This window comes from Pipistrellus hanaki (assembly GCF_964339955.1).
Source record: "Pipistrellus hanaki genome assembly, chromosome: 3".
In the NCBI taxonomy this organism is placed as follows: domain Eukaryota; kingdom Metazoa; phylum Chordata; class Mammalia; order Chiroptera; family Vespertilionidae; genus Pipistrellus; species Pipistrellus hanaki.
Window position 1 is genome coordinate 158,229,170 of NC_140505.1, and position 27,190 is coordinate 158,256,359.

The window sequence follows — 27,190 nt, forward strand, 5'->3', positions numbered from 1 at the left end:
TAGCGTATTATGTTCAACACAGTTGTTTTAAATTCCTGGTCTGATCACTCCAACATCCCTGCCATGTCTGGTTCTAATACTTGCTCTGTCTCTTAAAATTGTGTGTGTGTGTGTGGGGGGGGGGGGTTGGGGGGGGTATTTTTTATGTTTTGTTTTTGCCTTTTGGTATGACTACTCATCTTTTCTTGATAGCAAGACCTGCTATAGAGGGTAAAAGGAACTGCTGTGAAGGGCGCTGAGGAAGGCCGGGGGTGAGAGATGGCAGGGGAGGGGAAGCGATCTCTAGGCCTGTGGTGGGCCTCAGTCCCGGCCAGGACAGGAACTTCACACGTGTCTTCAATTTCTCCTACCTCTCTCAGTCCGTGGGGGGATGACTGGAGCCAGCTGGAGTAGGTTCTTTTCTATCTCCCAGGTGAGGAAGGTCTGATAAAACTCCAGGGGTCAGGCTCTGATAAATCGGTTTCCCAAGCTTAGGCCTCGTGAAGGAGAACAGAGTGTCGGGGCATTGCAAAATGCTTCCCTTTCCCCTCCCAGAGCCTGAGCAGGGGGGATTGTCCCCTGCGTGTATTGTGGGACCTGGTGGAACTCCTGCTGGTACAGGCCAGGGTGCTGTGGGCTTCCCTTACAGCTCAGGGGAGTTCTTTATGTCCTGAGGCTCCCTCTTACAGCTCAGGGTTTCCTGCGGGCCCGGCCCAGGCCCCTGCTCAGTCCAAGCTGGTGAGCCAGGACTCCCTATATTCTCTGGGGAATCTCTCCAATCTTGGGGGGGCAGGGACTTGCCCTGTCTCCCCTCACTTGTGGATCAAAGAAGAGTTGTTGACTTTCCAGTATGGTCTGCTTTTTTACTTGCTGGGACAGAGTAGCGCCTTCCTGTAAGCTTCTGACAGGCGGAACCGGATGATCCTGAATTTTCTCATCGACAAAATAGGCACCAGCACCTGCGAAACAGGGTTATGAGGAGGATCTCGGCAAGTAAAACGCAGACAGCGTTTAGGATAGTTGCCGGCACCTGGTACACACTCAGGAAACGCTAGTGCCTTTCCTCTTGGACTTCTCATGGTTCTCCTGTGGGTGCGGTTCCCACTGGGCCACTGTCTTAGGTATGAGATCTCCGTCACACCTGATTGACAATTCTCACCATGGAGTTCTGGGAGGAAATGGCTCTGCTTTTCTGTGCTCTTAAATAATATAAAAATTACTTCCTATGTTTATTTTACTGACACTGACATGTGTTCTTGGATTCAAAAAGATTAGCATATCCCCATTTTCACCTTTTTTGTTTGTCAGAATCGATTGACTTTTATAGTACATTTTTACTTCCTATTTTTACTTCTTGCTTTATAGTTAATTAATAAGTTGAAATTAATTTTATTGGAAACGCCATCTACTGACTTGCCAGAGAAGAAAATTGCGCAGTACCAGGGCTCCATCGTGGAGCTGCAGGAGCTGCTGCACCTCAAGTTCAACATCGCCACGGAGCTGCTGCTCAGGGTGAGTGCGGGTGTGCTCCGATGTCAGTGTTAGCTTTTGTAAGGGTTAAAATAAGGGTATGCTATATAATAAAAAACACACACACACTATTTTCTTATTCAGAAATTAAAAGGTTCAGAAAAATCAGTGGAATAATGTAAGGCACACGTATTTACCCACTTTTAACAACTGTAACTATTTTATTTTTAAACAAAACATCCATGTAGCTAAAATTCTAGTTTTCTTTATTATACTTGATAAGGTTTGCTAGGATCACTTTAGAAATAAATTCACAAGACAATATATAGTAGGTATTTTCTCTAGATAAATCAGTTGGTACAGGATTACAATTATTGTAGTCACTCTGTTTTTCTGAATATCTTAGCACTAATGATAATATTCAAATAACCGTAAAACCATTATTATACCTAAGAAAATTCATAAAAATTCTATATCTTCTAATATCCAGTTTTATATTTAAATCTTACCTAATATCCCATGAATATCTTCTATAGCTGTGTTTTATATTTTTAAATCATAAAACCATCTAAGGTCATATTGCTTTTGGCTATTCTGCCTTTTTTTCTTTTGGTGTAGAAAACAGTCCTGGCCTTGGTATAGTCTTGGTAGCAAATGTTCTAATTGCTTAAAGAACTCCAAAGAATGCTTAAATTTCACTAAGTTTATTGTTAGCAATGATATTCATATTATAACTTTGCAATTATTTTATTTATATTATAAGAAAAAGCAAGTAAGGAAATATAATTATTAGTCAAGATGTTTATTGTAAGAGAAAAGTAATACAGTATGTAAAAGAAAATATTAGAAAAAATACTATAATGTTGCCCTGACCAGTTTGGGTTCAGTGGTTAGAAGTGTATCAGGTTAGATTCCCCCAGTCAAGAGCATATACCTGGGTTGCAGGTTAGATCATAGCACTGCTTGGGAGGCCTGTGTGGAAGGCAACCAATTGATGTCTCTCTCACATCAGTATTTCAAACTCTCTCTTCCTCTTTCTCCCTCTCCTTCTCCCTCCCTCTCTCTCCTCCCCTCCTCCATTCCTTCCAGTCTCTCTCTCAAAAATCAGTGGAAAAAATATACTCAGGTGAGGATTGGAAAAAAAAAAAAAAAAAAAAAATATATATATATATATATATATATATAGGGTCGGCAACTAAGTAATTGCGTATTTTTTAAAGAAAATCAAAGAATTTTTTCATGGAACTAAATAACTTTATTCTGTAATGTATTGCCCATTTTGATCAATGACCTTTTGCCATCTTTCAGGCAGCATCATAATCCCACGTTCAAAAAACTTCTGGTTTTTATTAGCAAAAAACTGAATCAGGTACGATTTGACATCATCATCATTATTGAAATTTTTACCATTCAAGGAGTTTTGTAAAGATCGAAACAAAAAGTAATCAGATGGTGCAAGGTCAGGACTATATGGTGGATGTGGCAAAACATCCCAACCAAGCTCCATTAATTTTTGCCGAGTGACCAAAGATGTGTGTGGCCTTGCATTGTCATGATGGAATACAACACCTTTTCGATTTGTCAATTCGGGCCGCTTTTCTTCAACTGCATTGTTTAATTTCGTTAGTTGTTCAATGTAGACATCAGAATTGATCGTTCGGTTGGGTGGTAAGAGTTCAAAGTAGACAATTCCTTTGTAATCCCACCAAACTGATAACAAAACCTTCTTTTGATGAATATCAGCTTTTGATGTTGTTTGAGTTGGTTCACCTGGCCTGCTCCACGATCTTTTCCGCTTGATATTGTTGTAAACAACCCATTTTTCATCGCCAGTTATCAGTCGTTTTAAAAATGGATCATTTTCATTACGTTTCTTTAGCAAATCGCAGCTGCTAATGCGTTGCGTTAACTGTGATTCTTTCAGTTTGTGAGGAACCCATGTATCGAGTTTTTGAACATAGCCAAGTTGTTTTAAGTGATTTTCAATGCATGTATGTGATACATGAAGCTTCTCTGCAATCTCACGTGTTGTACTGTGACAGTCTGAATTGATTATTGCTTTGATTAGGGTGTCATCAACTTCAACTGGACGACCAGAGCGTTTTTCATCTTTGAGTGAAAAATCACCAGAACGAAATTTGGCAAACCAATTTTGACACTGCCGTTCTTTTAAGGCTTCGTCACCATAAACAGCACATAACTTTTTATGAGCTTGCGATGCGTTTTCCCTTTGCGGAAATAAAAAAGCAAAATATGACGAAAATGTTCCTTTTGATTTTCCATTTTTCAACGAACGCCAAACGAAAACTACAAAACAGATCAAAAAACTTTTTTTACTGATTAACAGCTGAATAGCCAACTATCAAATAACAAAATGTGTTTTACATTTGTACTACGTCTGCAAACTAAAAATTCAACTGAAGCCATATATGTGTGAAACCCGCAATTACTTAGCTGCCGACCCAATATATATATATATATATATATATATATATATATATATATATATACACACACACACACACACATACTGTAATAAAACTGATATAAAACAGAAATATCAGTATGAACTCTATTTTTATTCCATATTAGAGGCTCAGTGCAAGAATTTGTGCACTGGGGGGAGGGGGTGTCCCTCAGCCCAGCCTGCACCCTCTCCAATACGGGACATCCCTCTCACAATCTGGGACTGCAGACTCCTAACCATTCACTTGCCTGCCAGCCTGATCACCCCTAACTGCCCTCCTCTGCAGGCCTGGTTGCCCCCAACTGTCCTCCCCTGCCAGCCATCTTGTGACAACATGGAGGTGGCCATCTTGTGATCACATGGGGGCAGCCATCTTATGGCAGCCATCTTGTGATGTGGGGGTGGCCATCTTGTGATGACATGGGACAGCTATCTTGTGACAATGTGGGGGTGGCTATTTTGTGAGGATATGGGGGCAACCATCTTGTGAGGGCATGAGGATCAATTTGCATATTACCTCTTTATTATATAGGACACTGGTCAGCAAACTGCGGCTCATGAGCCACATGTGGCTCTTTGGCCCCTTGAGTTTTCAGCAAAGGCCAGCTTAGGAGTACCCTAATTAAGTTAATAACAATGTTCCTACCTATATAGTTTAAAATTTTTGACTCTCAAAAGAAATTTCAATTGTACTGTTAATATTTGGCTCTGTTGACTAATGAGTTTGCTGACCACTGATATAGGATAAAGGAGTGAGGTGTAATTAGGTTAAATGGCTAATTCCAGGTCTGTGGCAAGGAAAGTGAAAGATAAGGTTGTTATTTAAAGATAAGGTTGAGTTTTCTGTGTAAGAAAGCAAATAAATGCTCAAAGTCTAATGGGGTTATATCCAAAGGGACATGACTAGCTTAAAGAGTCTCCTACTAGTCCAATTTGGAACAATATGAATATCAGAAAGAATAATGACTAAAATTGATTATAACGTAGTGAGTAAATGAAAATTCATGAGTCTTTAGTGATGCTCCAAAAGAAAGGAGGAAAGTGGGGTGGGCAGTGGGGGAGAACAATTATATACAGAAGAATATTATCTAATAAATGTAGGAGAAATGGTCATTTAACAGTGTTTCCCAAAGTGTGGTACATGTACCCTCAGGGGTATGGGAAGAGTTTGGTGGGGGTACGCATTGCACCGGAGTTTGGTGGGGATATGCACTGCACCGTGCTTAGCTGCGCCCAATTCTACATTCTCATGAGTACGAGGGGTACTCAGCGTTACGAAAATAATAGAAGGGGTACACATATGTCAAAAGCTTGGGAAACACTGACTTAGAAGAATCACCCGTTTTCAATCCCTAATGTAATAATAGTAATGAGGATCATCAATGGCTACCTATCAATAAATAATTAGTGAAAAGTTGAGTTGTTAAGGAACACATTACCTGGTAGTCTCCTAGTGCCAAACTATTTGACCACAGATTACTTCTTACTGATTGTGAAAAAGGGAGTTGTGGGTAGTTTCCTCCCTAACCAACAATATACCTCCTGAAGAACACAACAAAACCTATGATGCCTTCTTGCTAAAAGTGGTTTCATCTGAATCTAATTAAACCTATATAGACCTAACTTCTAGTACACACAAAATAAGAAGGTAGAGGAGCAAATTAAACAGTACCACGGGGAAACAATCAGATAAATCCACAATGTGGAACGATTCGACAAGGCCATTATCCTGATCACTTCAAAAAGCTAATTTCACAAGAAAAAGAAGTGGGGGCAGGGGATAATCTTCTTTTAAAAAAGCAATTAATCCCCAATACTCTTTAAGTTTTTACTTTATAACAACCAAATACATATGAACTTATGTAAGCCCTTTAAGGGAGCAGTGGGCATCAAACTATGCTAGTCTTTATTAAAATAAATTGAAGGGCATTCTTAAGTTGTATGTTTAATGTTAGATACCAAGTGTTGGACTAGTAAAATATAAAACTCATTTGGATTTTATATAAACTGGATATTTTGTGTCTATTCTTGATATATTCAGAAATAGGCAAACTTTTGCAGTAGCATAATTGTTTTTAATAAGGTGCAGATAAAGTAGCATGTGTATAGTTAGAATGAAAAGTCATGATAAGGTTAACATTGAAAAGGGTTACATAATAGTAATCTGCACATGCTACCTGGGTATGTAGGGCAACTTTCATCCTTAGACATCTGTAGAGAAACTGAGTGAAAAAGGGGAAAGAATATTTAATTAAATAAACATATTTATACCATTTTGAGATTTTTAAAAGCTATTGTTTGCTATTTTGATTGAATCTTAGTTTTACTCAAATAACTCTTATAAGTAATGAAGGGAATCCAACACTTAAGTGATGAAGTAACTTATCTAGGCTGTATAATTTATGAGGCCTCTGATTTTTTATAATGTTTTCTTCTTCTTTCACAGCAAGCTAGTACTTTAGCAGATCAGGACACTGGAAATATGGAAAAAGTCATTCGGGATGAAAATATTACCCTGTATGTGTGGGCAAACCTCAAGAAGAACCCAAGGTATTCCCATAGGAGATGCTGGAAGTTGAAAGACATTAGAGTCATATATCATGGTGGCCAACATATGCCTGTTGAATCACAGAATGGAATCCCTGGAAAAAAACCCATATTAAGAAATCAAGCATGTGGGATTTTGAATCATAGACCTGCCTTTTACCTTGAGCAAGTTACACAGCTTTGTTGAGCTTTAGTATGTCAACAGTACACTGATGATTATATTACTTATCTAGAGGCCTGATGCACGAAGATTCATGCAGGAATGGGCCTTCCTTCCCCTGGCTTCTGGAATCCCCTCCGGCCTGGAGCTGCCTTTCTGCCTTCCCATGCTGCCCAGAGGTCCAGAGTGGCTGAGGAAGATGCAAGTGTCCCGTCCCTGACTGCTTGGCATCTGTGTATGCAAATTGACCCGCCATCTTTGTTGGGTTAATTTGCATACTCCTGATTGGGTGATGGGTGTCGCGGCGGTACGGTCAGTTTGCATCTTTCTCTTTTATTAGTGTAGATATGTGTCTAATGGATATAGTACACTAGTAAAAATAGACACAGAAAGAAATATTTTTCCAAGTTCTTAATTTCATTGATATCTGCATGCTTCTTTTAGTGTTACACACTTATAATTCAGTCCAACTTTTATGGCCTTCTTTGATAAAATAGTTTTCTCAGTAAGAAAGAATGGATTCATAATTGGATTGATTTGTGCTATCTTAAGTGCTCTGAGCTATAATCAACAAGATTTATCACTTTCTCTCTTTTTTTTTTTTATATATAAACTTTATGATCAGGCTGACAGGCAGAAGCAGTTAGGGGCAATCAGACAGGCAAGCAGGCAGGTGAGTGATTGGGAGCCAGCAGTCCTGGATTGTGAGAGGGATGTCCGACTGCCTGTTTAGGCCCAATCCCAGTGGGCAGTCAGACATCCCTCAAGGGGTCCCAGATTGGAGAGGGTGCAGGGTGGACTGAGGGACACACTCCTTCATCCATGTATGAATTTTGTGCACTGGGCCTCTAGTTAATGCTTATAAAGGTCATAGCATGGTGTCTAGTACAAATATAAGCTGAATAAATATCAGGTCTTCGCCTTCTCTTCACCTCCTGAAGTAGACATGGTAGATACTTTCTACGTGGCAATCTCAAATTTAAAAAACAACAACTTTTTTTGTGACTGTTAAAAATAATTCCACAAGATAACACTTTCAAATATTTTATTTTTAGCTATTTAAGTGATGTTTTCCCAATTATTTTTAACAGTAACAGCTTTCTAAGGAATGATAGCAGTAATGATCTCAAATATTTCAAATTGGTTGAATTAGTATGGCAGTATGTTTTAAGAAAAAAATCACCAGAGTAAAAATTAGGAGGTTCTGGTCTCAGCTCTGAAAAGACTAGTCATATTACAATGGAAAAAACTGGATTTTATTTTTGATATTTAGTAAAAGGAAGCTAGAAAGCATTCTCCACGTTACATTTGCTACAAAATTCTCTGTGGTTTACATCTAAATTAGGGTCAACAAGCAATATAACCTTTTTTTTATTATGGAAATATATACTGAAGGGTGAAGAGAATTAACCTTTATAATTTTAAAAGAGCAAAAGGAAAATGAATAGCTCTTTATTAACTACCCACGTCCAAGAAGAGAATTAGGAGTCCTTTTACTAAGATGACAAGTAGTGGAGGCAGAAAACATTCTGTTTTATTTTGATGGTGATGAGGCGAGTTGTAGGAAGGGACCTGTTGGGTTTGAAATACCTATAAATATCAAGTACAACTGTCTGAAAGACTTCAGAGAAATCTGAGATTGATTTTGGGGAGTCATTAGCATATAAGTCAATAGTTCTTAACTTTTTGGGAGTCATAGACTGACTCTTAGGAACTTTAAATCATTCTATATGCTCACATATATACGGTTTTCCCAAAAATGCATATATATTCTTTAACAGCTGATAGTTCAGTTTTGAAAATGAAATGTATTTTAATAAACACTGTCTTTATAATTATTCATAGTGTGTACATACATGTTTTGGGGGCACTCTATATACAATATAAGGGCATTTTGGGACCCCTGGAAGTTCATTCAGGATGTTTCTTCCCCCCTACCCAACCCTAGGAAACATAGAACTCATGTTAAAAACTAATAATTTAATTGATCATTGAAGCCATAGAAGTAATATCTAAGGATATTATGTAGAAGGAGAAGCAAAGGGCTTGAGATTGAGAGCTGAGTAATATCAACATTTAAAGGATGGTTAGGAAGCTGGCCATACAGAGAAAACGGAGAAGGAGGTGCTCATGGAGAAAACGGCTGGGTTATGGATCGCAAGAATATGTTTTGAGGGGTATAACATTAGCAACTGGGTCCAAACCCTGCAAAGAGAGCAAGTCAGGATCGGGATTTAAAACTGGCAAATTAAAGTGGAGAGATACTGCTTGGGTATACATTTGCAACAGTTCTAGCATTCCCCTAGGCCTCATCTTTTTTTGTTACAATTAATTATTAACAGGCATAGAAATATCAGATGCCACGAAATGAAAATTGGCTTTGAAATACCAAGGATATTAGCATCAAGTGACATTGCTTTACGGCTCCTACATACTCACTATGATCATGTCACGCCACTGCGCCTTGTTCCGACAGTATTAAAATATGCCCCTCCCAGGGAATCTTTCTCTGTCGAAGAAGAAGCAGTTATTGCTACACAAGAAGCAATCAGCAAAGAGCTCCAAGAAGAGGATAAACAACCAGAAGACAAGTCTAATTTAGACCATTTAGACCAGGAGGAAGAAATAAAACCTGAAGAACAAGATGCCGGTTTTGTACACACAGTAAGACACATTTCAATGTATAATTTTTTTCTTTATGTAACAGATGTTTATTAGATTCTGCTGAAGCATCCTCGAGATTTTTCCCCCCCCTAAACAACTAGAAATTGTCCAAAATCCATCTTCTGCCAATGGCCTGATTTTGAGTGTGTATTTACCCCCCTGCTTCCTATTACTCGTCACTGTTCATAGTGGAGCCTGTTGCTTCAACATCCTAAAGTTCCAGGCAGGAGTTGCTCACTTTTGTTTTAGGGATAACACTGAACAGCTTTGAAGCCATTTAATTTTTGTGTTTATTATGCTTCATATTCACTTTTTGTGTATCTGTTCTATTTCAAACTCACTTAAGGGAACCTGCCATTAAAGGCAACTTTGTAGTAAATACTCTCACAAACTGAGGGGTTAGCTTACATTATTATTACTTCCTTAGCTTCTGGTTTTGTAAGAACGAATATTATAAAGTCAAACTTAGTTTTTTGAAACTTTTGTACTCTTAAAACTTGACATCTTTAGCTATAATATATTGAGTAATTTAGTAATCATATTCCTTCAAGTTTCTACTTTTATTTCTTAAGCTATTAAGTTAGAATAAATGGTTTATAATTTAGTAATACTTTCTCAGAATGAGTAGCTCCTTTGGCCATAAGCAGGTTGCACTTTAGGGAGGACAGAAAGAGCAGGTTTTCCTATAAGTGCTTAAGACAGGAAGTATATTGGTTTATTTAAACACAGGTAATAATTAGATTGAATACAAGTTTCAAATCAGAATAGTAGTTAAGAACATAGTTAATTGAAAATTCCATTTTAAATATTATATCAAAATAAATTATAAAAGTTCTATAGCATATAGAAAATGGACATAACATGATAGTCAGTACAAAGAATAGTACTTAGAGTGATTACAACCTTGTAAAAATTAAAAAGGCATAAGGAGAGGAAAACCCAAAACCCTGTATATAGCTGATATTTTAGGGAAAATAAGTGATTTGCTCTTTAAAAATTGGTCACTTAAAAATATTCTTTTAAAATTTTATCTTTATTGTGAATATTACAAATGTCCCCCTATTACCTTCCTCCACCTGGCTCCAGGCTTTGCCCCCATTCTTGTCTGTGTCCATGGGTTATGCATATCTTCTATACTAATAGAAGGGCAATATGCTAATTTGACCAGACATCTTCTGGACAACCTTCTGGATGTCCTTTCAGACAAAGCCATGGTAGCAGAGTTGAGGCAGAGGCGATCAGGCTGGCAGGGGAGAGCAGTTAGGGGGATCAGGCTGGCAGGGGAGATCAGTTAGGGGAGGCCAGGCCAACAGGAGAGAGCAGTTAGGGGAATCAGGATGGCAGGGGAGAGCAGTTAGTGGGATAAGGCCTAAACCTGCAGTCTGACCTCCGTCAACAGGTCCCAGATTGGAGAGGGTGCAGGCAGGGCTGAGGCGCCCCCACCCTGTGCATGAATTTTGTGCACCGAGCTTCTAGTCCGGTTAGGTTTGAATTCCTTTATAATCACAGAAATATTGGGACTATCATAACCCAAAATGCTATTCATACCTCTGTTTGTGTGGCAAAAATGTATTCTAAATTTCAAAAACTGGCATATCAACTCATGAAATTTAACTTGTCTGTGTGTGTTGTACTAGTACGTGTGTTTCTGTGAGTGTCTGTGTAAATTAGGGGGCTCCCTGAAAGATCAGTAGGTGCACTTACCATGTTTTGGTTTTAGGGGAAGAAATTGCTCTACTTTTGCATCGTTTTTAAGGGTTATAATCTTAGGTTAGCATATTTAAATATTACAATTCTCATATCTTTTAAATGAATTCAGAGGCTGATTGCAAGTTATTAATATAAAAATAGCCAACTTGTAATCACAAATAACAAATATTTAGCACCTTGTAAGTTTAAAAAATAAATCTCTTCTAATATTTAGAAAATGGTCCAAATTATCTTTCCTTTCCCATGGGTCTATTAAGAATTTTGCCACTAGAGGGCTCTTAATACCATAATTTAGTTAATTTAAATGTGTAATAATAATAACACAATATTGTAGGTATACTGACTTCCCATTAAATACATTTTACAAATTTTTAGAAAACCCTAATTTAAGTATACCACATTTGTGATAAATATTTTTTTTTTAATTTAATCAACTTCAGCAATATTTTAGTGATCCTAAGGGAAATCCCTGATAGTGTGTGGATCTTTGAACTTTTTAAAGTTCAAGTTAAAAAAGAAAATAGTCCTTGCCTTTAAGATACTGTTAAACAGGTATAATATTTACCATAAACATGAGTACATATTATATATTTAACATGAATGTTTATTCATAAAGGGATATATAAAAATATGAACATATATTTATATATAGAAAGCATTTACTAAGTACCTTCTACAATATAAGGAATTCAACGTGATCATCATTTTTAATGAGCTAACAATCTTGTGGAGGAGTAACAGTTAGTATATGTTCCGATATGTGAAATGAGAGAGATTGATTATGTGTGGGAGTTAAGATAAAAGTATCCAAAAGAAAAAGCTGGAGTGAACAGATGGGAAGTCTTCTCTGTTGAGGTAGCATTAGAGCAAAATCTTCTGATAGGCAAGGAGGAGCTTCCATGGGAAGGGGAAGCCACTCTTCTGGTCGGAGGGAAAAGTGTGGAGCCGGGAAACAGCTGTAGAAAGTTGGGGACTTCTAGGCTTCCTCACGGACAGATTGAAACTCCGAAACTAGCTCAGGTGGAAAGCCTGGCATTAATTCAGCAGCATCCCCTTTCCACAAAGTCATTTCAGCAACCCGATTTCATGCTCATGCCCTAGAGCTTAGTCTTATTCCTGGATCTTGTTCTTATCTTTTTACTTGCTCAATAAATGCCTAGCTCTCTACCCTAGGCGCTGCTCTGGTCCTCAGGGGACAGCGGTGAAAGGGCAAATGAGATTTCTGTTCTCACGATGTGCATATAAGTCAGGAAAAACCAAGGGCAAATAAGAACTGGACAATAGGAGGCAGTCATAAATGCCGTACAGGGCACAGAACTAAGCAGGCGTATGCGATAGGGAGTTAGTAGATTGGGTGGTTAATGGGGACTTGTATGGTGAGTTATTATTTAAGCTGAGACCCAAATGACCAGAAAGGATAAGCTCCATGATAATTAGGTAAAAATATTATAGTCTACAGTTACTGTAAAGGACATAAGACAGAAATGAAGACCAGAAAGAAGGCCAATGGACGGACGGATGGATGGTGGGTAAAGAAGGAAGTGGTATGCGATGATGTCAGAGAGGGAAGCAGAAGCCAAATGAAACAGGGAATGCAGGCCACAGTAACAAGTTCGGATTTTATTGTAAATGCATGGGAAGCCATTAAAGCAGTGGTTCTCAACCTTTCTACTGCTGTGACCCTTTAATACAGTTTCTAATGTTGTGGTGACCACCAACCATAAAATTATTTTTGTTGCTACTTCATAACTAATTTTGCTACTGTTAATGAATCATAATGTGTTTTCTGATAGTCTTAGGCTCTACAGCAGCGTTTCTCAACCTGTGGGTCATGGCATTAGAAAGGTTGAGAACCACTGCATTTGAGGGTTCTAAGTAGAAGAGTAGCATGATCTGATTTATGAAAGGTTATTCAGCTACTAAGCAGAGATTGAATTGTGAGGGGCCTGCATAGGGGAAACACAGTATCTAGTGCTTGGGAGGCATGAGAGGTCAAGGTGGCTTGGACCCAGGTGATAGTAAGATGTGGAAAGGTGGATATGTTTGGGATTGGTTTTGGAGGCAAAAAATCCAGCTGAGTTTTTATTTTGGGAAACAAAGCAGATGGTGGTTTAATTTACTGGGATGGGTAGGAATAAGCTGAGATGGTTATGAGTAACAGTGTAAAAAGAGTTTTGGTTGTGGCAAGTTTGGGACACACAAATGGAAATGTCAATCAGGTAAACAAATGTGAACCTGGAGTTCTGAGAGAAGTCAGACACAGCTGATGGCCCTATGCAGTCCCTGCACTTCTCCAGTTAAGCAGTACAAGGGGTGTGAGGCCTAACGAACCTCACTAGCATAGATTTCAGAACCCTGGCCTGTAGATGGTATTCAAGCGATAGGATTGAATGAGATTTCAGCAAACTCAGGATAATTCTTAACTATTCCTCAAAATGAAGCAGTGATGGTAACTTTTCAAAATTCATCTTTAATTCTGTATCAAAAGCCAGTTCAAACAATTTATTCTGAAGCTCTGGTACAATTTAAATTATCTTTTGATGAAAAAAAATGGATTTCAGATCAGCAAATTCCTTTGTATAGATCTTTTGATGGAATAAAATTCAAGATATTCTATCAAATTTGTCAAGTGCTCATTGCTGACATTTTGCAATGTGCAATATCGAGATCACCTACACCATATCATATCAGTCACCTAGTATCTTTTCAGATCCTTGCATGATTTTTGTCATCTTTGATTAGTTTAGTTATGTTTTTACATTTAAGTCTGTCAGGACTTTATTTTAGTGTAAACTGGGGAGAATGAATATAAATTTCTTTGATTTAAAATCTTAGCCAGCTATCTCAAAACACCATATCAACCTAGGCTTTTCCCACTGATCTGAAATGCCATATGCTAAGTTCCCAAGTGGATCCTAAGATCTATTTCTAGAATTTCTATTCTGTTTCCAGTGATCTTATTCATGATCCAAGTCACGTTTTCATATCAAATTCAAATTGCAAATAGACTAAAATAATTTCCATGTGACAATATCTGTGCATTTATCAAATTGCAGTGAAAAATACTTTGCTATTATTCCATGAAGCTCTTCCATATCATAAGCCAATTTCAGTATCTATTGAGCTTTGTGTCATGGAAAGTTATACTTTAGCTACCTTCTCTGATTCATATTCTGTAAACATTTCCAGGCAAAGATTTTTAGAAAATGTTTATTTTTTTAGTAGATTTATTAGAAACCTAAAACCCTATATAATAAAAGTATAATATGCAAAGTGACCTTAATGGTGGACTGACCAGTTGCTATGATGCACACTGACCACCAGGTGTCAGATGATCAACACAGGAGCTGCCCCCTGGTGGTCAGTGTGCTCCCTCAGGGGGAGCTCTGCTCAGCCACAAGCTGAACTAATGGCTGTGAGTGCAGTGGCAGTAGCAGGAGCCTCTCCCATCTCCTTAGCAGTGCTAAGGATATCCAACTGCGGCTTAAGCCTAAGCTATCAGTCTGATATACCCCCAGGGCTCCTGGGCTGCCAGAGGGATGTCTGACTGCCAGCTTAGGCCCAATCACCCAGGGAGTGGGCCTAAGCCAGTAGGTGGAAATTCCCCAGGGGTGAGAGGGCTCAGGCCAGGCTGAGGGACCCCCCCTTACCCCGGCAAGTGCACAAATTTTTGTGCACCAGGCCTCTAGTACTTATATAAAAATAAAATATTTATTATTTTTTAAAAAATTAAAGTTTATCCAGAAGAAAATAATACATGGAAAATAGCTAAATTTTATAAAAAAAACAATTGTGGAAAGAGGACTTTTTATTACCAAATATAAAACATGATGATAATATAAAGAAAAAAATTATTTTTTTCAGCTCCAGTGCCAACAAACACAAGGAGCTTTATAACATACAAAACTAGGAATAATTATATTGTCAACAAATGTGGTCTGGAGTTTGTTTGTTTGATCACGAATAAGTTCTGATGATACAGTGGCAATGACAGAAACACATTCTAGAGCAGTTCTTAAGATCGGTGAGCTGCACCAGAATGTAAATGGGCTCATTGCCTCCTTCATGAAGAAGTTCACTTCCCAAAAGCCAATTGAACTAAAGATGATATAAAATAGTAAAATTTTTAATCATATAAAGGCAATGTGTTAACTACAAGATTATTCTCTCTATTATGTGTCAATGTAGAAGCTGATAAATTCCTGTTGTTGAATGTGGTTATCAAGAGGAAGGTTCTGTTAAGAAAGTCTAAATTCTTGGTCTTCCTACAAAGCAAGAAACATTTTGGTCTAAACTCTGAAGAACTTCCAACTCTTTGAAGATGTGAATTGGAAAGCCTGGCTTGCTTATTGGTCTTATATCTTTGGTATTTTAAATGATCACAATTCCTGTTAGAAAGAAATGCAACTGGCTTTTTAATGGCAGATAATATGAAAGGCCACCTGGATGTACCTAGACACCTTAAATCCAACATATCCACAATCGAATTCACTACTTCCTCTTCCCCACCCCCCCAACCCTGTCCTTCCTCCTTTCTGGATAATTGGACCACCTCCACCTTGTAACCTAAGACAGAAACCTGAAAATCAAGTTTCGCCTACTTCTTATATCCAGTCACCATCCAAGTTATGTTGATTTTGCTTACTTATCATTGCATATATGCTTCTAATGGCCCTATCCTCTTACCTTGGATTCACCTCTTTCCACTGAGCAATCCATTCATCAGCTGGCCACCAGGGGTCAGATGACCAACGCAGGAGCTGCCCCCTGGTGGTCAGTGTGCTCCCACAGGCACACTGAGTACCTTTACAAATGCAAATTTCTTCATCCAGGATACTTTTCTATCACAAGCCTTTTTTGGGCTTTCCTTTACCCATAGGAGAAATTCTCCTCTTGAGAGTGGCACCCAAAGCTCTCCATAAGCTGGCCCCTGCTTGCCTGTAGCTTCAGATCTTTACCCTCTCCTAGAATGCCTCACACAACCATACCTGACTGCGTGGGGTGCTTGCAGCCCTCTGTTTTGCTCCAGGCCTTTCTGCCTTTGCTCACACTTGGCATTATCTCCCACTGTTTTTTGTTTTGTTTTGTTTTGTTGGGTGACCTAATTATCTTTCAAGATTTAGTTCAAACGTCATCACCTTTGGGTATCACTTCTTATCTTCACCCACCCACAGAATTGACTGGTCTTCCTTTACATTCCTATTGTGCACCCCTCACTTTTTATTACACACCCACAAAACCATCCTATCTATTTGTTCATCTGCTTCCCTAGTAGACTGGAAGTTCCCTAAGTCAGATACCTTATGTGCTTTCCCCCCCTTTATTCCTAGTACTTACCAATGCCTGCACAAATTGGGCACCCTGAAAATTCTTTGAGTGAATGAGTTAATAAGTGACAAGTTTCAGAGGCACACCGGTTGTCAGAGAATGTAATAGTGTTGAAACCGGTCCAGAGAAAGATAAGGCCAACGCAGGGATGAGAGTAGGGAAAAGGAAAATTTACTGAGGTGATTGGTGATGGAGGCCTGGTGTGATTAGCTGGCTTTAAGCTTCTGACTAGAATTCTGATGTAAGGTTATGATGTTGCTATAGAAGTGCAGGTGGTAGTTGAGATGAAACCAAGTTTACTGATATCGTTCAGTTTGCCAATATTAACATACACATCAAATTTTTATAACAGCACATTTATCTAGTGCTTTGCAGTGTACAAAATTCTTCTCTTCTCTATTATTCGACCCTCAGAGCAGTTATCTCCCGAAGCTTCAGTTTCCTTTTTGGCAAAATTAAATTAACAACTATTTCTTAGGATTGTTTGCAAGATGTATTTATATGTGTGGAACACAGTTGAATACCAAATACAGTGGGACCTGGGTTCTCAAACTTAATTTTTTCTGGAAGGCTGTTAGAAAATCGAATCATTTTTTTCCCATTAGAAATCATGTAAATTGAATTAATCTGGTCCAGATTCCCAGATGATTCCATGTCTAATGCACTATATCACCTATAAATAAACACTTTAAAGGCAAAAAGCTCATGAAATCTAAATGAAAATTTAACAAAAAAGCAATGAAATATAAAATGAAAAATGACATATACACTAGAATTTTAATGTTGAGAGCAAAAAAAGCAAAAAATACAAACCTAAAATATTGACAGTATAATCTTCTGAGATGTTAACAATATGAGATTTAGTGGTAAACCAACTCATACATTCTCTCCTTTGTTACCTGAGAGATGCATGAATCTTTATTGATCATACAGGTATCAGCATGAAAGAGTTGTCTAGTCCAGACCTGAAGTTTTGTTGGATAACTGAGACATTTTTTTTTTTTCTCTGTGAACAACGTAGTTGAGAACTGAATTGTTTGAGATGGGAGATGTTCAACAATTGCGGTGTGACTGCATGTTGTTAGCTCCTAATGGATAAATGACTTGCTCAAGGCCACTAAGGTGACTTAGTGTCAGATTGAGATATACAGTATATTCTAATCATATTGTCCTTCTATTGTAGTACTAGAGGCCCAATGCATGAAATTTTCTATTCATGCTTGGGGTGGGGGGATCCCTCAGCCTGGCCTGCACCTTCTCCAATCCAGGACCCCTCGGGGGATGTCTGATTGCTGGCAGTTAGACATCCTTCTTGCAATCTGGGACCACTGGCTCCTAACCACTTGCCTGCCTGTCTGCCTGTCTGCCTGATCACCCCTAACTGCCTGTCCCTGCTGGCCTGATTGCCCACTAACTGGTCCCCTGATGGCCTGATCACTCCCAGTTGCCCTTCCCTGCCAACCTGATCACCCCAACCACCTCTGCCTGCCAGCCTGATGGCCTTCTAACCACTCCCTTGCCAGCCTGATCACTCCCAACTGCCCTCCTCTGCCAGTCTGATCATCCCCTAACTTAGGGGTGTCGAACTCAATCAGAGAAGGGGCCAAAATCTAAAATCCAGCCTAAATCGCGGGCCGAATGGTTTACTGAACAGTCATAAACTGACAATGTCATAAACTGACAGCGGAGTGCAGTGATGACAGCGCGGTGCGGGCCACATTGCAAGGCCTGGCGGGCTCGATTTGGCCCGCGGGCCTTGTGTTTGACACATGTGCCCTAACTGCTCCCCCCCTGCCAGCCTGATTGCCCCTAACTTCCTCTGCTCAGCCCCTGCCCCAGTGGCTTTGTCTAAAAGGATGTTCGTCCAGTAGATGTCAGATCTAATTAGCATATTACCCTTTTATTAGTATCGATTCCTTTTACTATCCTCAAGTATAATGGGATTTTCTATATACTTGGTACACAGCATCTTTCACTTCCTTGACAGGCTTACCAAAAAGTAGGCTTTGTAATTACTCTATCAGACAGCTGATTGCCCAAATAAGCAAAATCTATAACATATGGTTTAAACCGGCAGTTAGACATCCCCTGAGGGGTCCCAGATTGGAGAGGGGCAGGCCAGGCTGAGGGACCACCCCCCTCCCTTGGCAAAACCCCAAATGTAAATGTAAATAATATTTTTATAGCTTGCATTGCTTCCTAGGGTCTCTGTTTTACACAGGACAGTGTTCAAAAGAGAATCTGAGCAGGCTGGCTCCTGCTTGCATGAAGATCTGTGGAGATGTGCTCACATTTTGGTTGACTTTTTAACTATGTTCTTTTAAGTCAAGTTTTATGCCAGAGCAAGTGTCAGTTTGGGGCCTTAGAATTAAGGTAACAAGTGTTCGCAGTGGGGACTGAAACAGAGGAGAATGGATTTGGGCTGAAGAAGACACTGACAATCACACCCATCCATCCTTATGTTTTCTTTTAGAGTTTTGCCGAGGAAGAACCTGAAAGCACAAAACAAGAACCGGAGATAAAAGTATTAAATGAAACAGGTATTCTTCTAACTTACATTTTTAACTTTATTGGGATTTTCCTGCTTACAAAAGAAAGGCAAGATCATTGTAAATTCAGATATTGCAGAAATATATTTGAAGTGAAAATTCTTTACAATCCCTCTTCTGAACTAACCAATATTAACAATTCTTTTTATTTGTGCTTGCTTCCTTCTCTCTCTCTCTCTCTCTCTCTCTCTCTCTCTCTCTCTCTCTCTCTCTCTCTCTCTCTCGATTAAAAAATAGTTTTATTGATATCAGCAAGGAAGGGAGAGGAAAAGAGAGATAGAAACATCAATGATGAAAATCATTGATCATCTGCCTCCTGTACACCCCCTACTGGGGGTCGAGCCTGCAACCCCAGCACATGCCCTTGACCAGAATCAAACTTGGAACCTTTCAATGGGGTTACCAGGCTGGAAGAGTGGGCAGTTAGGGGCAACCAGGCTGGCAGGGGGGCAGTAAGGAGTGACTAGGCCAGCAGCGAGTGGGGCAGTTAGGGGTTACCAGGCCAGCAGAGGGTGATAGTTGGGGGTGACCAGGCCGGCAGGAGAAGCATTAAAGGGTACCAGGCCAGTGGGAAGGAGGGCACTAAGGTGTGACCAGGCGAGTAGGGGGGGCAGTTAGGGGCAATCAGGGGGGCAGTCCAGCAGAGGGGTATTATTGGGGGCGACCAGGCTGGCAGGGGGTGCAATTGAGGGTGACAAGGCTGGCAGTGGGGTGGGGGGGCAGTTAGGGGAAATCAGGCCAGCAGCCAGAGGCAGTTAGGGGTGATCAGGCTGGTGAGGGGCGGGGGTGGGGGGCAGTTAGGGGCAGGCAGGTGAGCAGTTAGGAGCCAGTGGTCCCGGATTATGAGAGGGATATCCAACTGCTGGTTTTAACCGGCAGTTAGACATCCTCTGAGGGGGTCCCAGATTGGAGAGGGGGCAGGCCAGGCTAAGGCACCACCCTCCCCCATGCATGAATTTTGTCCCTTAGCCTGGCCACTAATATATACATAGAACACAATACAGATGCTACTTAAATGAGTAATATTTAACATTATTCTAAGTCAGACCTCATTGGTGACCCTATCTAGTAGCTCTATAATTCCACCCAATAATGGGACATTATTTAAATCTTTATTGATTAACAAATAGTAAGGTTATTTCTAATATTTTAACATTGTAAACAATGTTGCAATGAACATTCACAAGTATTCATATACACTCAGATTTCTCAACACCTTTGTATTCAATCTTATCCTGTCAAATAGCAATTGGATATACTTTAAAAGTGTCAAAATGATAGTGATGCATCATTTGCAATCTTTTAGCTTGATATTTTTGTGCATTTTTTCCATTAACTTTATCATTATGCTGGCTTTCTCAGGAACTTCTAAAGAATCTATTTTCTATATATTTCTTAGCATATTTTTAATAACAGTCTTCTTTTCTATTTCCTTACTTTTTTCAACACACTTTTATTTCTGCAGTCACCTAAGTTTATATTTTGTAATTTTCTATAACCTTTATGAGATAATTTTCTTATTAAAAATGATATTACAGTCAATTATAGCCTCTGTCACAATACCAAGGTTTTCTACATGATGATACCCAATTGATCCTATCTAATAAAAGAGTAATATGCAAATTGACTGTCATTCCAACACACAAGATGGCTGCCCCCATGTGGACACAAGATGGCTGCCACAAGATGGCCAGCAGGGGAGGGCAGTTGGAAGGGACCAGGTCTGCAAGTGAGGGCAGTTGTAGGCAATTGGGCCAGCAGGGGAGGGACCAGGCCTGCAAGGGAAGGCAGTTGGGGGTGATCAAGTCTGCAGGGGAGAGCAGTTAGGGGTGACCAGGCCTGCAGGGGGAAGGCAGTTAGGCATCAATCATGCTGTCAGGGGAGTGGTTAGGGGGTGATCAGGCTGGCAGGCAGAAGTGGTTAGGGGCAATCAGGAAGGCAGGCAGGTGATTTGTTGAGAGCCAGCAATTCTGGATTGTGAGAGGGATGTCCGACTGCACGTTTAGTCGGACATCCCTCGAGGGGTCCCAGATTGGAGAGAGTCCAGGCTGGGCTGAGGGACATCCTCCACCCCCCCCCATGCACAAATTTTGTGCACCGGGCCTCTAGTATATATCATAAATGTCTAAAATTGGACACAGTATTCTTTTTTACTTTCTTTTCAGGTAAATGGGTTATTAATTAGACACAATTGAACATTAATTAAAATCTACATTTTAATGAATATACAGAAGTAAAAAAAATGAAATTGCTAAACTGGATTTCCTTTGAATATTTCCTTTAATTTTCAGTGCCTGATATCCATGGGTTAAATTCAATGCCATCTCAGTGTGCTTCCTCTTATAAGAGGAAAACTGTAGTGGTATATAAATAAGGCTAGCAGTTCCTGAGTTCTGAACTCTTTACATACTGTATTTTTCGGACCATAAGACGCATTTTTTTCCCCCCAGAAGTGGGGGGGGAAAGTCCCTGCATCTTATGGTCCAAATATAGCCTACACATATACTTTAAAAAAAAAGTTTTTTTACTTGCCCGGCTCTGTGTGGTCTCTGTGTGCTTGCCCGGCTCTAAAATGGTTCTAAATGCTGCTGTTTACTTTACAGGGTTGATTACATGTGTTTATGACTGTGATGTTGGGTTTTAATGCACATAAAATATTTTAGGACACTATTTGTTTCAGAATCTTTTTTTCTTCATTTCCCTTCTCTAAAAACTGGTGCGTCTTATGGTCCGAAAAATACAGTATATGAACTCATACAACCCCCAAATACTATGATAGGTGCTACTATCTACCCATTTTGTAGAAGAAGGAACTAAGGTGTTAATTAGCATATATTGCACAAGGGTGAGACCTGTAAGTAGTCTGATTTCCCTTTCTTACTCATTGCACTGCGTTGAAAGGATTTTAGTGAAAGGCAGGAATGTCCTAGTAATATGTGACTTCAGATATTCCCCTGTTTGTAAATGAGCATTATGAAATCATAGTATTTTCCCATAAAATTTCTGAATATGAAGATTATCTGATCCAGTTTCTTCATTTTCAAGCCTCCATCCCTGTTTTTCTATGAGCTGGACCTATTTTTGTTGGGAAAAAAAATTAGCTTTAATTTTATAGATGCACCAAAATTAATTTTTTTAATGATTTTGCTTGCCCCCAGATATCTAGCACCATAAGGCCCAATATTAAGACATTACTTAAGCAGTTATCAAATTTTGTGTTAAACCACTTTTTTTTGACCTTTTATAATAAAAGGTAGCAGAATATGCTGCCCCCAAATATACCACTTTGGCATAAGGATTATTTTGAGCTGGAAGCAACTGAAAAGCTATAGATGTAAGAAAAGTTCCCTATCCCTCTGCTATTTGCTTAAAAGTAGTATATAAATTTTTAAGTATCGCTACTTTCTTCACGACTAGGAAGGACAAAACTTAGGGTGTAAAGTTGTCTCTGAGAACTATCAGGAGAGGACACCAGAGGAATCTACAAAACTAACTATAATGTAGCCTTTATCTCTACCCTCAGAAACATTCAGCTGCTTTTCTTTGTCCTGTCATTTCCCCACAACTTGTCTGTTCTTTGTTGAAAATGCTGTGTAAGCTGGAGTTCTACGCCACCTCTTTGAATTACTCTGCTTCTCCCTGGGGATATCCCATGTATACATGAGGCACCCCTGTTAACTTCTGTTTTCCTCTTATTAATATTTTACTTCGGACGTCTCAGCCAAGAACTCACTAGGGTAGAGGGAAAATTATTTACCCTTCCCTAAGGTCTATTTTTAAAGTTTTTCTGTTAATAACATGTGCTTATTGTATACAAAATTCTGAAATGTGTGCATATAAAACATGAAGTAGTCATCCTAATCATTACCCAGGCCCATTTCCACTCCAGTGGTCAGCTTTTTGAATAGTTCTGAGTTAATCCCTTTTTGAAGTGTTAGTAGCTAAGTAAAGACTTCCTGTGCCAATGCTAGATATTGTTTCCCTCCTAAAAGTATACAAAAATGTTATGATCTATTTAGAAATAGAATTAATCTGATTAATTTTAGCACAGCTGGCGCTGCTAGAGAATGCTCCCGAGAGGCTACGTAAATTTGAAGAGGATGAGCTTGACATATGCCAATTCACAACTCTGGGTGGAGTGTACCACTTGGATATTCTGGAGCTTCCCCCACAGTGTAAACCAATGAAGGGCTGGATGATAATGGAAGTAGGTTGATTCTTAAAACTTACAAGTAAAATAATTTCTCACACTTTTATTTTATATCAACGGCTCTAACACATAATGAATTTTAACTCTATTAAGCAAGCACGAAAGAAAATGCAATTTTATAAAATTTGAATCAGTATTAACGAGAAGAAATCTAAAATCATAATGGATTTTACTCCAGCTGGTGTGTCTCACTGGTTGAGCACCGACCCATGAATAGGAGGTCATGGTTCGATTCCCGATCAGGGCGGTCAGCGCACACACCCAGACTGCGGGCTCGATCCCCACTAGGGGTTGTGTAGGAGTCAGCCCATTGATGAAGTTTCTTTCTCATCAGTGATTCTATCTCTCTATTCTTCTTCCTTTCTCCCTAAAAATCAATAAAAAAAAAACCAAAACAAAACATAAGATAATATGGATTTTAAAACTAGAAATCATGCATGTTAATTGTAAACCCGTAGCATTGTGTTTACACTAGAGGTCCAGCACAGGAAATAGTGTGGGTAGGATCCTAGGGCCTAGTTTCCTGCAATCAGGGCCATCTTCTGCCCGTTTGCCAGTCCCCAGACTGAATGCTGTCTCTGCTGCAGGGCTGTCAGGCCGTTGGGATCACCAGCTCATCCCTGGCTGCTCAGAGGCTCAGGCCTGCGGGAAAGCAGGTGATGGTGACTTCACCTCCATGTGCGTGCACCAGGCGGCCACTGATGGAACACGCTGCTCACTCAGGGCTGCTCAAGCGGGGCACCATTGCTGCTGCTGCAGCTTGAGGCACTGATGGAAGCAGTGGGGCATGCCCATGACCTACCCGCCTCGGTGTGAGTTGCCCTAAGCAGGCAGCATTTTCCATCAGTGGCCGGCCCATCGCACACACGTGGAGGTGAAGTCACTGGCACCTGCTTTTCCACAGGCCTGAGTCCCCGAGCACCCGGGGATGAGCTGGCGATCCCAATGGCCTGACAGCCAGCCTGGTCCTCCCACTACCCACCCTGATTGCCCCATTCACCATCGCTGATCCATGGGAGCCTGCTGGCCAGAGGCAGGGACCAAGAGGTCAGCTGTTCAGCTGCTTGCCAGTCCCCAGTCCCACCCCACCCTGCTCGTGGGCTGAGGGAGGGAGGGACCGAGAGGTGCTCCATGCCACCTCAGGGTGACCAGTCGTTTGGTCCTCACAGACACTGGCTTTCTATATGTATAGATTGTGCCAATTTGTCCTTAATAATGAGAGTCTGTTTCAGAGGCTGGAAAACTGTTTCTGTAAAGGGACAAATGGTAAATGTTTTCAGCCTTGTGGCTATCCTGGCTCTGTTGCAACTCCTCAGATCTACCATTGTGATGCTAAAACAGCCATATGTACAGAAATGGGCATGGTTATGCTCCGGTTTAAGCTTTATTTACAAACACTGATGGTGGGCCAGGCTTTCTAGGGACCATTATTTGTGGATTCTAGTCTAGATAAGTTGTTCCCTACATGTGGTCCCTGGACCAGAAGCATCAGCATCATCCAGCTTCATCTGGGAATTTGCTAGATATGCAGATTCATGGGCCCCACCTCAGTCTTGCTGAATCAGAAATTCTGGAGGCGAGACCCAGCAGTCTGTATTGTAGCAAAACACAACTAAAGTACTCTTCTGGATCCTTGCTATACAAAATGGCCAGCAGCATCAACATCTGGGAACTTGTTATAAATGCATAATTTGGGGCTTCCCCTCGGATCTCCTGAAGCTACATTTTAATAAGACCCTCAGGTGATTCATGTGCACATCAAAGTTGTGAAGCAGCCAAAACCGGTTTGGCTCAATGGATAGAGCTTGTCGGCCTGCAGACTGGAAGGTCCCAGGTTCGATTCCAGTCAAGGGCATGTATCTTGGTTGAGGGCACATCCCCATAGGGGGTGAGCAGGAGGCAGCTGGTCGATGATTCTCTCCCATCGATGTTTCTAGCTTTCTATCCCTCTCCTATCTGTAAAAAAAAAAAATCAATAAAAATATATATTTTTTAAAAGTTGAGAAGCACAGATACTGATGATGCCAGCGCTCCCCCAAACTAATTTCCATGCAGGACCACACTTGGAGAAGTAAGGACCGCACTTGGAGTAATAAGGACCACACTTGGAGTAATAAGGACCATAGCAGCCGTTAGATCATCTATCCAGGATTTTCTCCCTCTTGGTTTAGTAGGTAGTAGCATTTGCACTAGGACTGACTTGGTTTCACGTTACCTCACTGGCCTGTGTCCCAAATATACCCAAATCTGTTGTCATAGCTCTTGCTGCCCTGCTGTCCTTCTTTCCTCCTTCCCTCTCCGCCTCCTCTAACACGTCATATACATAGATTGCCCGGCACCTCTCACTACATTGTAGGTTGTTGGTGCGTTCTCGCATTAGAGCAGTATTTCTCAATTTTTTTCCCCCCATATCACCTCTCTTGTAAACATTTTTTCCTAGTCATCCCCCGCCAAGGACTTTAATACCGTAGATAGACTATCTGTGTGTGTGCTGTATGCATATCTGTGCTTTATACATAAAAGAGTAAGATTTTTTTTCATGTTCCCCCCAAACTAATTTTCACCCTAATGGGGATGATATTGGCATTTCTTTCCCCTTCTCCCCACAAATGAGAATGCTTTTATTGGAGCACACCTGGGGGAGATAATCTGGTCGATAGCCACTTTGAAGTATCTATTTGAGTCAACCTTCCCTATCTCAGGGACACTAGAAGGATAGTGGGGAGTTCAAAACAGACATTCTTGTCCATAGGAAGGTCTCAGCCTGATGTGGGGTTTTCAGGATTCACCCAAAGATCTTTGTGAAAATGTCCTGAGACCACCAGTCTGTGCCCTCCGCTCTCCGTTTGAGCACAGAGTATCCTGCCTCACACCTGTTTTCCTCTCCTGCAACAAAGAGGCCTTCCTACTTTTTTCCCAAGAATCTTTTTTTAAAATATATTTGTTTGATTTTTAGAGAGATGCTAGTAAGAAGGGGGAAGGAGGAGAGCACAAGAAACATCTATTGGGTCTCTCCTGTACGCACCCCAACTGGGGATTGAACTCCCAGCCTGGTGTGTGTCCTGACCAGAATCAAACCAGCAACCTTTGGGTACACAGGAAAGACACTCTACCAACTAAGCTACACTAGACAGGTTTTTTTGGTTTTGTTTTCAAGTATCTTTTTAATAATCTCTCCCTCCTCTACAATTAAAAAAATATATATATATTGATTTTTTACAGAGAGGAAGGGTGAGAGATAGAGTTAGAAACATTGATCAGCTGCCCTGGACCAGAATTGAACCTGGGACCTTTCAGTCTGCGGGCCGACGCTCTATCCACTGAGCCAAACCAGTTTCGGCGCTCCTCTACAATTTGTCTCCACTCCAGTTTTTCTTTCTTTCTCTATTTTGTAACATTTTCAGTCTTTCCCCTTCTCTAGATCTTTCTCTACATTTAGATAGTGGATGGATTGCCTTTGTCCCAGAGAAATCTCTGTTGGTTTCATTGACATACTTTTTTCTCCCAGCTTTATTGAGATATAATTGACATGTAAGTTTAAGGTGTACTATGTGATGAGTTTTACTTTCATCCATTCATTTCTACACTTTTTACAGTGCTTATCCTTTTTTCTCTTCACCTACACACCCTAGCCAGGGTATTGGAACATGATATCTGGGGTCCCATAGCTCTGTTTTTGAGTTCTGATGCCTCTTAGAAGTAATTTGTAATTTGTGGCAAATCACTTGATTTATGGAGATCCCACTTACCTTTTTTTTTATTAAAATTTTTTAAATTACAGTTTACATTCAAAATTATTTTGTATTAGTTTCAGGTATACAGCATAGTATAATAGTTAGACCACCATATACTTATTATTATTTTTTAATTTAAGTTCTTTATTGTTTAAAGTATCACATATGTCTCCTTTTCCCCCAATTGACCTCTCCCTGGCCTCTCCCACCCCTCAGCACATGCCCTCATCCTCCTACTGTTTGTGTCCATGGGTTATGATTATATGCATGAATACAAGCCTTTTGGTTGATCTTTTACCCCCTCCAGCCCCACCTTCTTTCTGAGGTTTGACGCAGACCTTCAGTCACATACTTTAGAAATTGTTTCCCCTG

General features: G+C 40.1%; 1 protein-coding gene across 2 annotated transcripts in view; it reads left to right on the plus strand.

Annotated features, from left to right (window-relative positions):
* DNAI7 (dynein axonemal intermediate chain 7) overlaps positions 1-27,190 on the plus strand; it is a 51,549-nt gene that overhangs the window by 17,859 nt on the left and 6,500 nt on the right. For both annotated transcript variants that reach the window (XM_084877231.1, XM_084877230.1), the window contains 5 exons: positions 1,345-1,491; positions 6,363-6,466; positions 8,966-9,287; positions 18,799-18,865; positions 22,921-23,081. In XM_084877231.1, the coding sequence (XP_084733357.1) occupies positions 1,345-1,491; positions 6,363-6,466; positions 8,966-9,287; positions 18,799-18,865; positions 22,921-23,081 (801 nt within the window). The remainder of the gene's footprint in view (positions 1-1,344; positions 1,492-6,362; positions 6,467-8,965; positions 9,288-18,798; positions 18,866-22,920; positions 23,082-27,190) is intronic.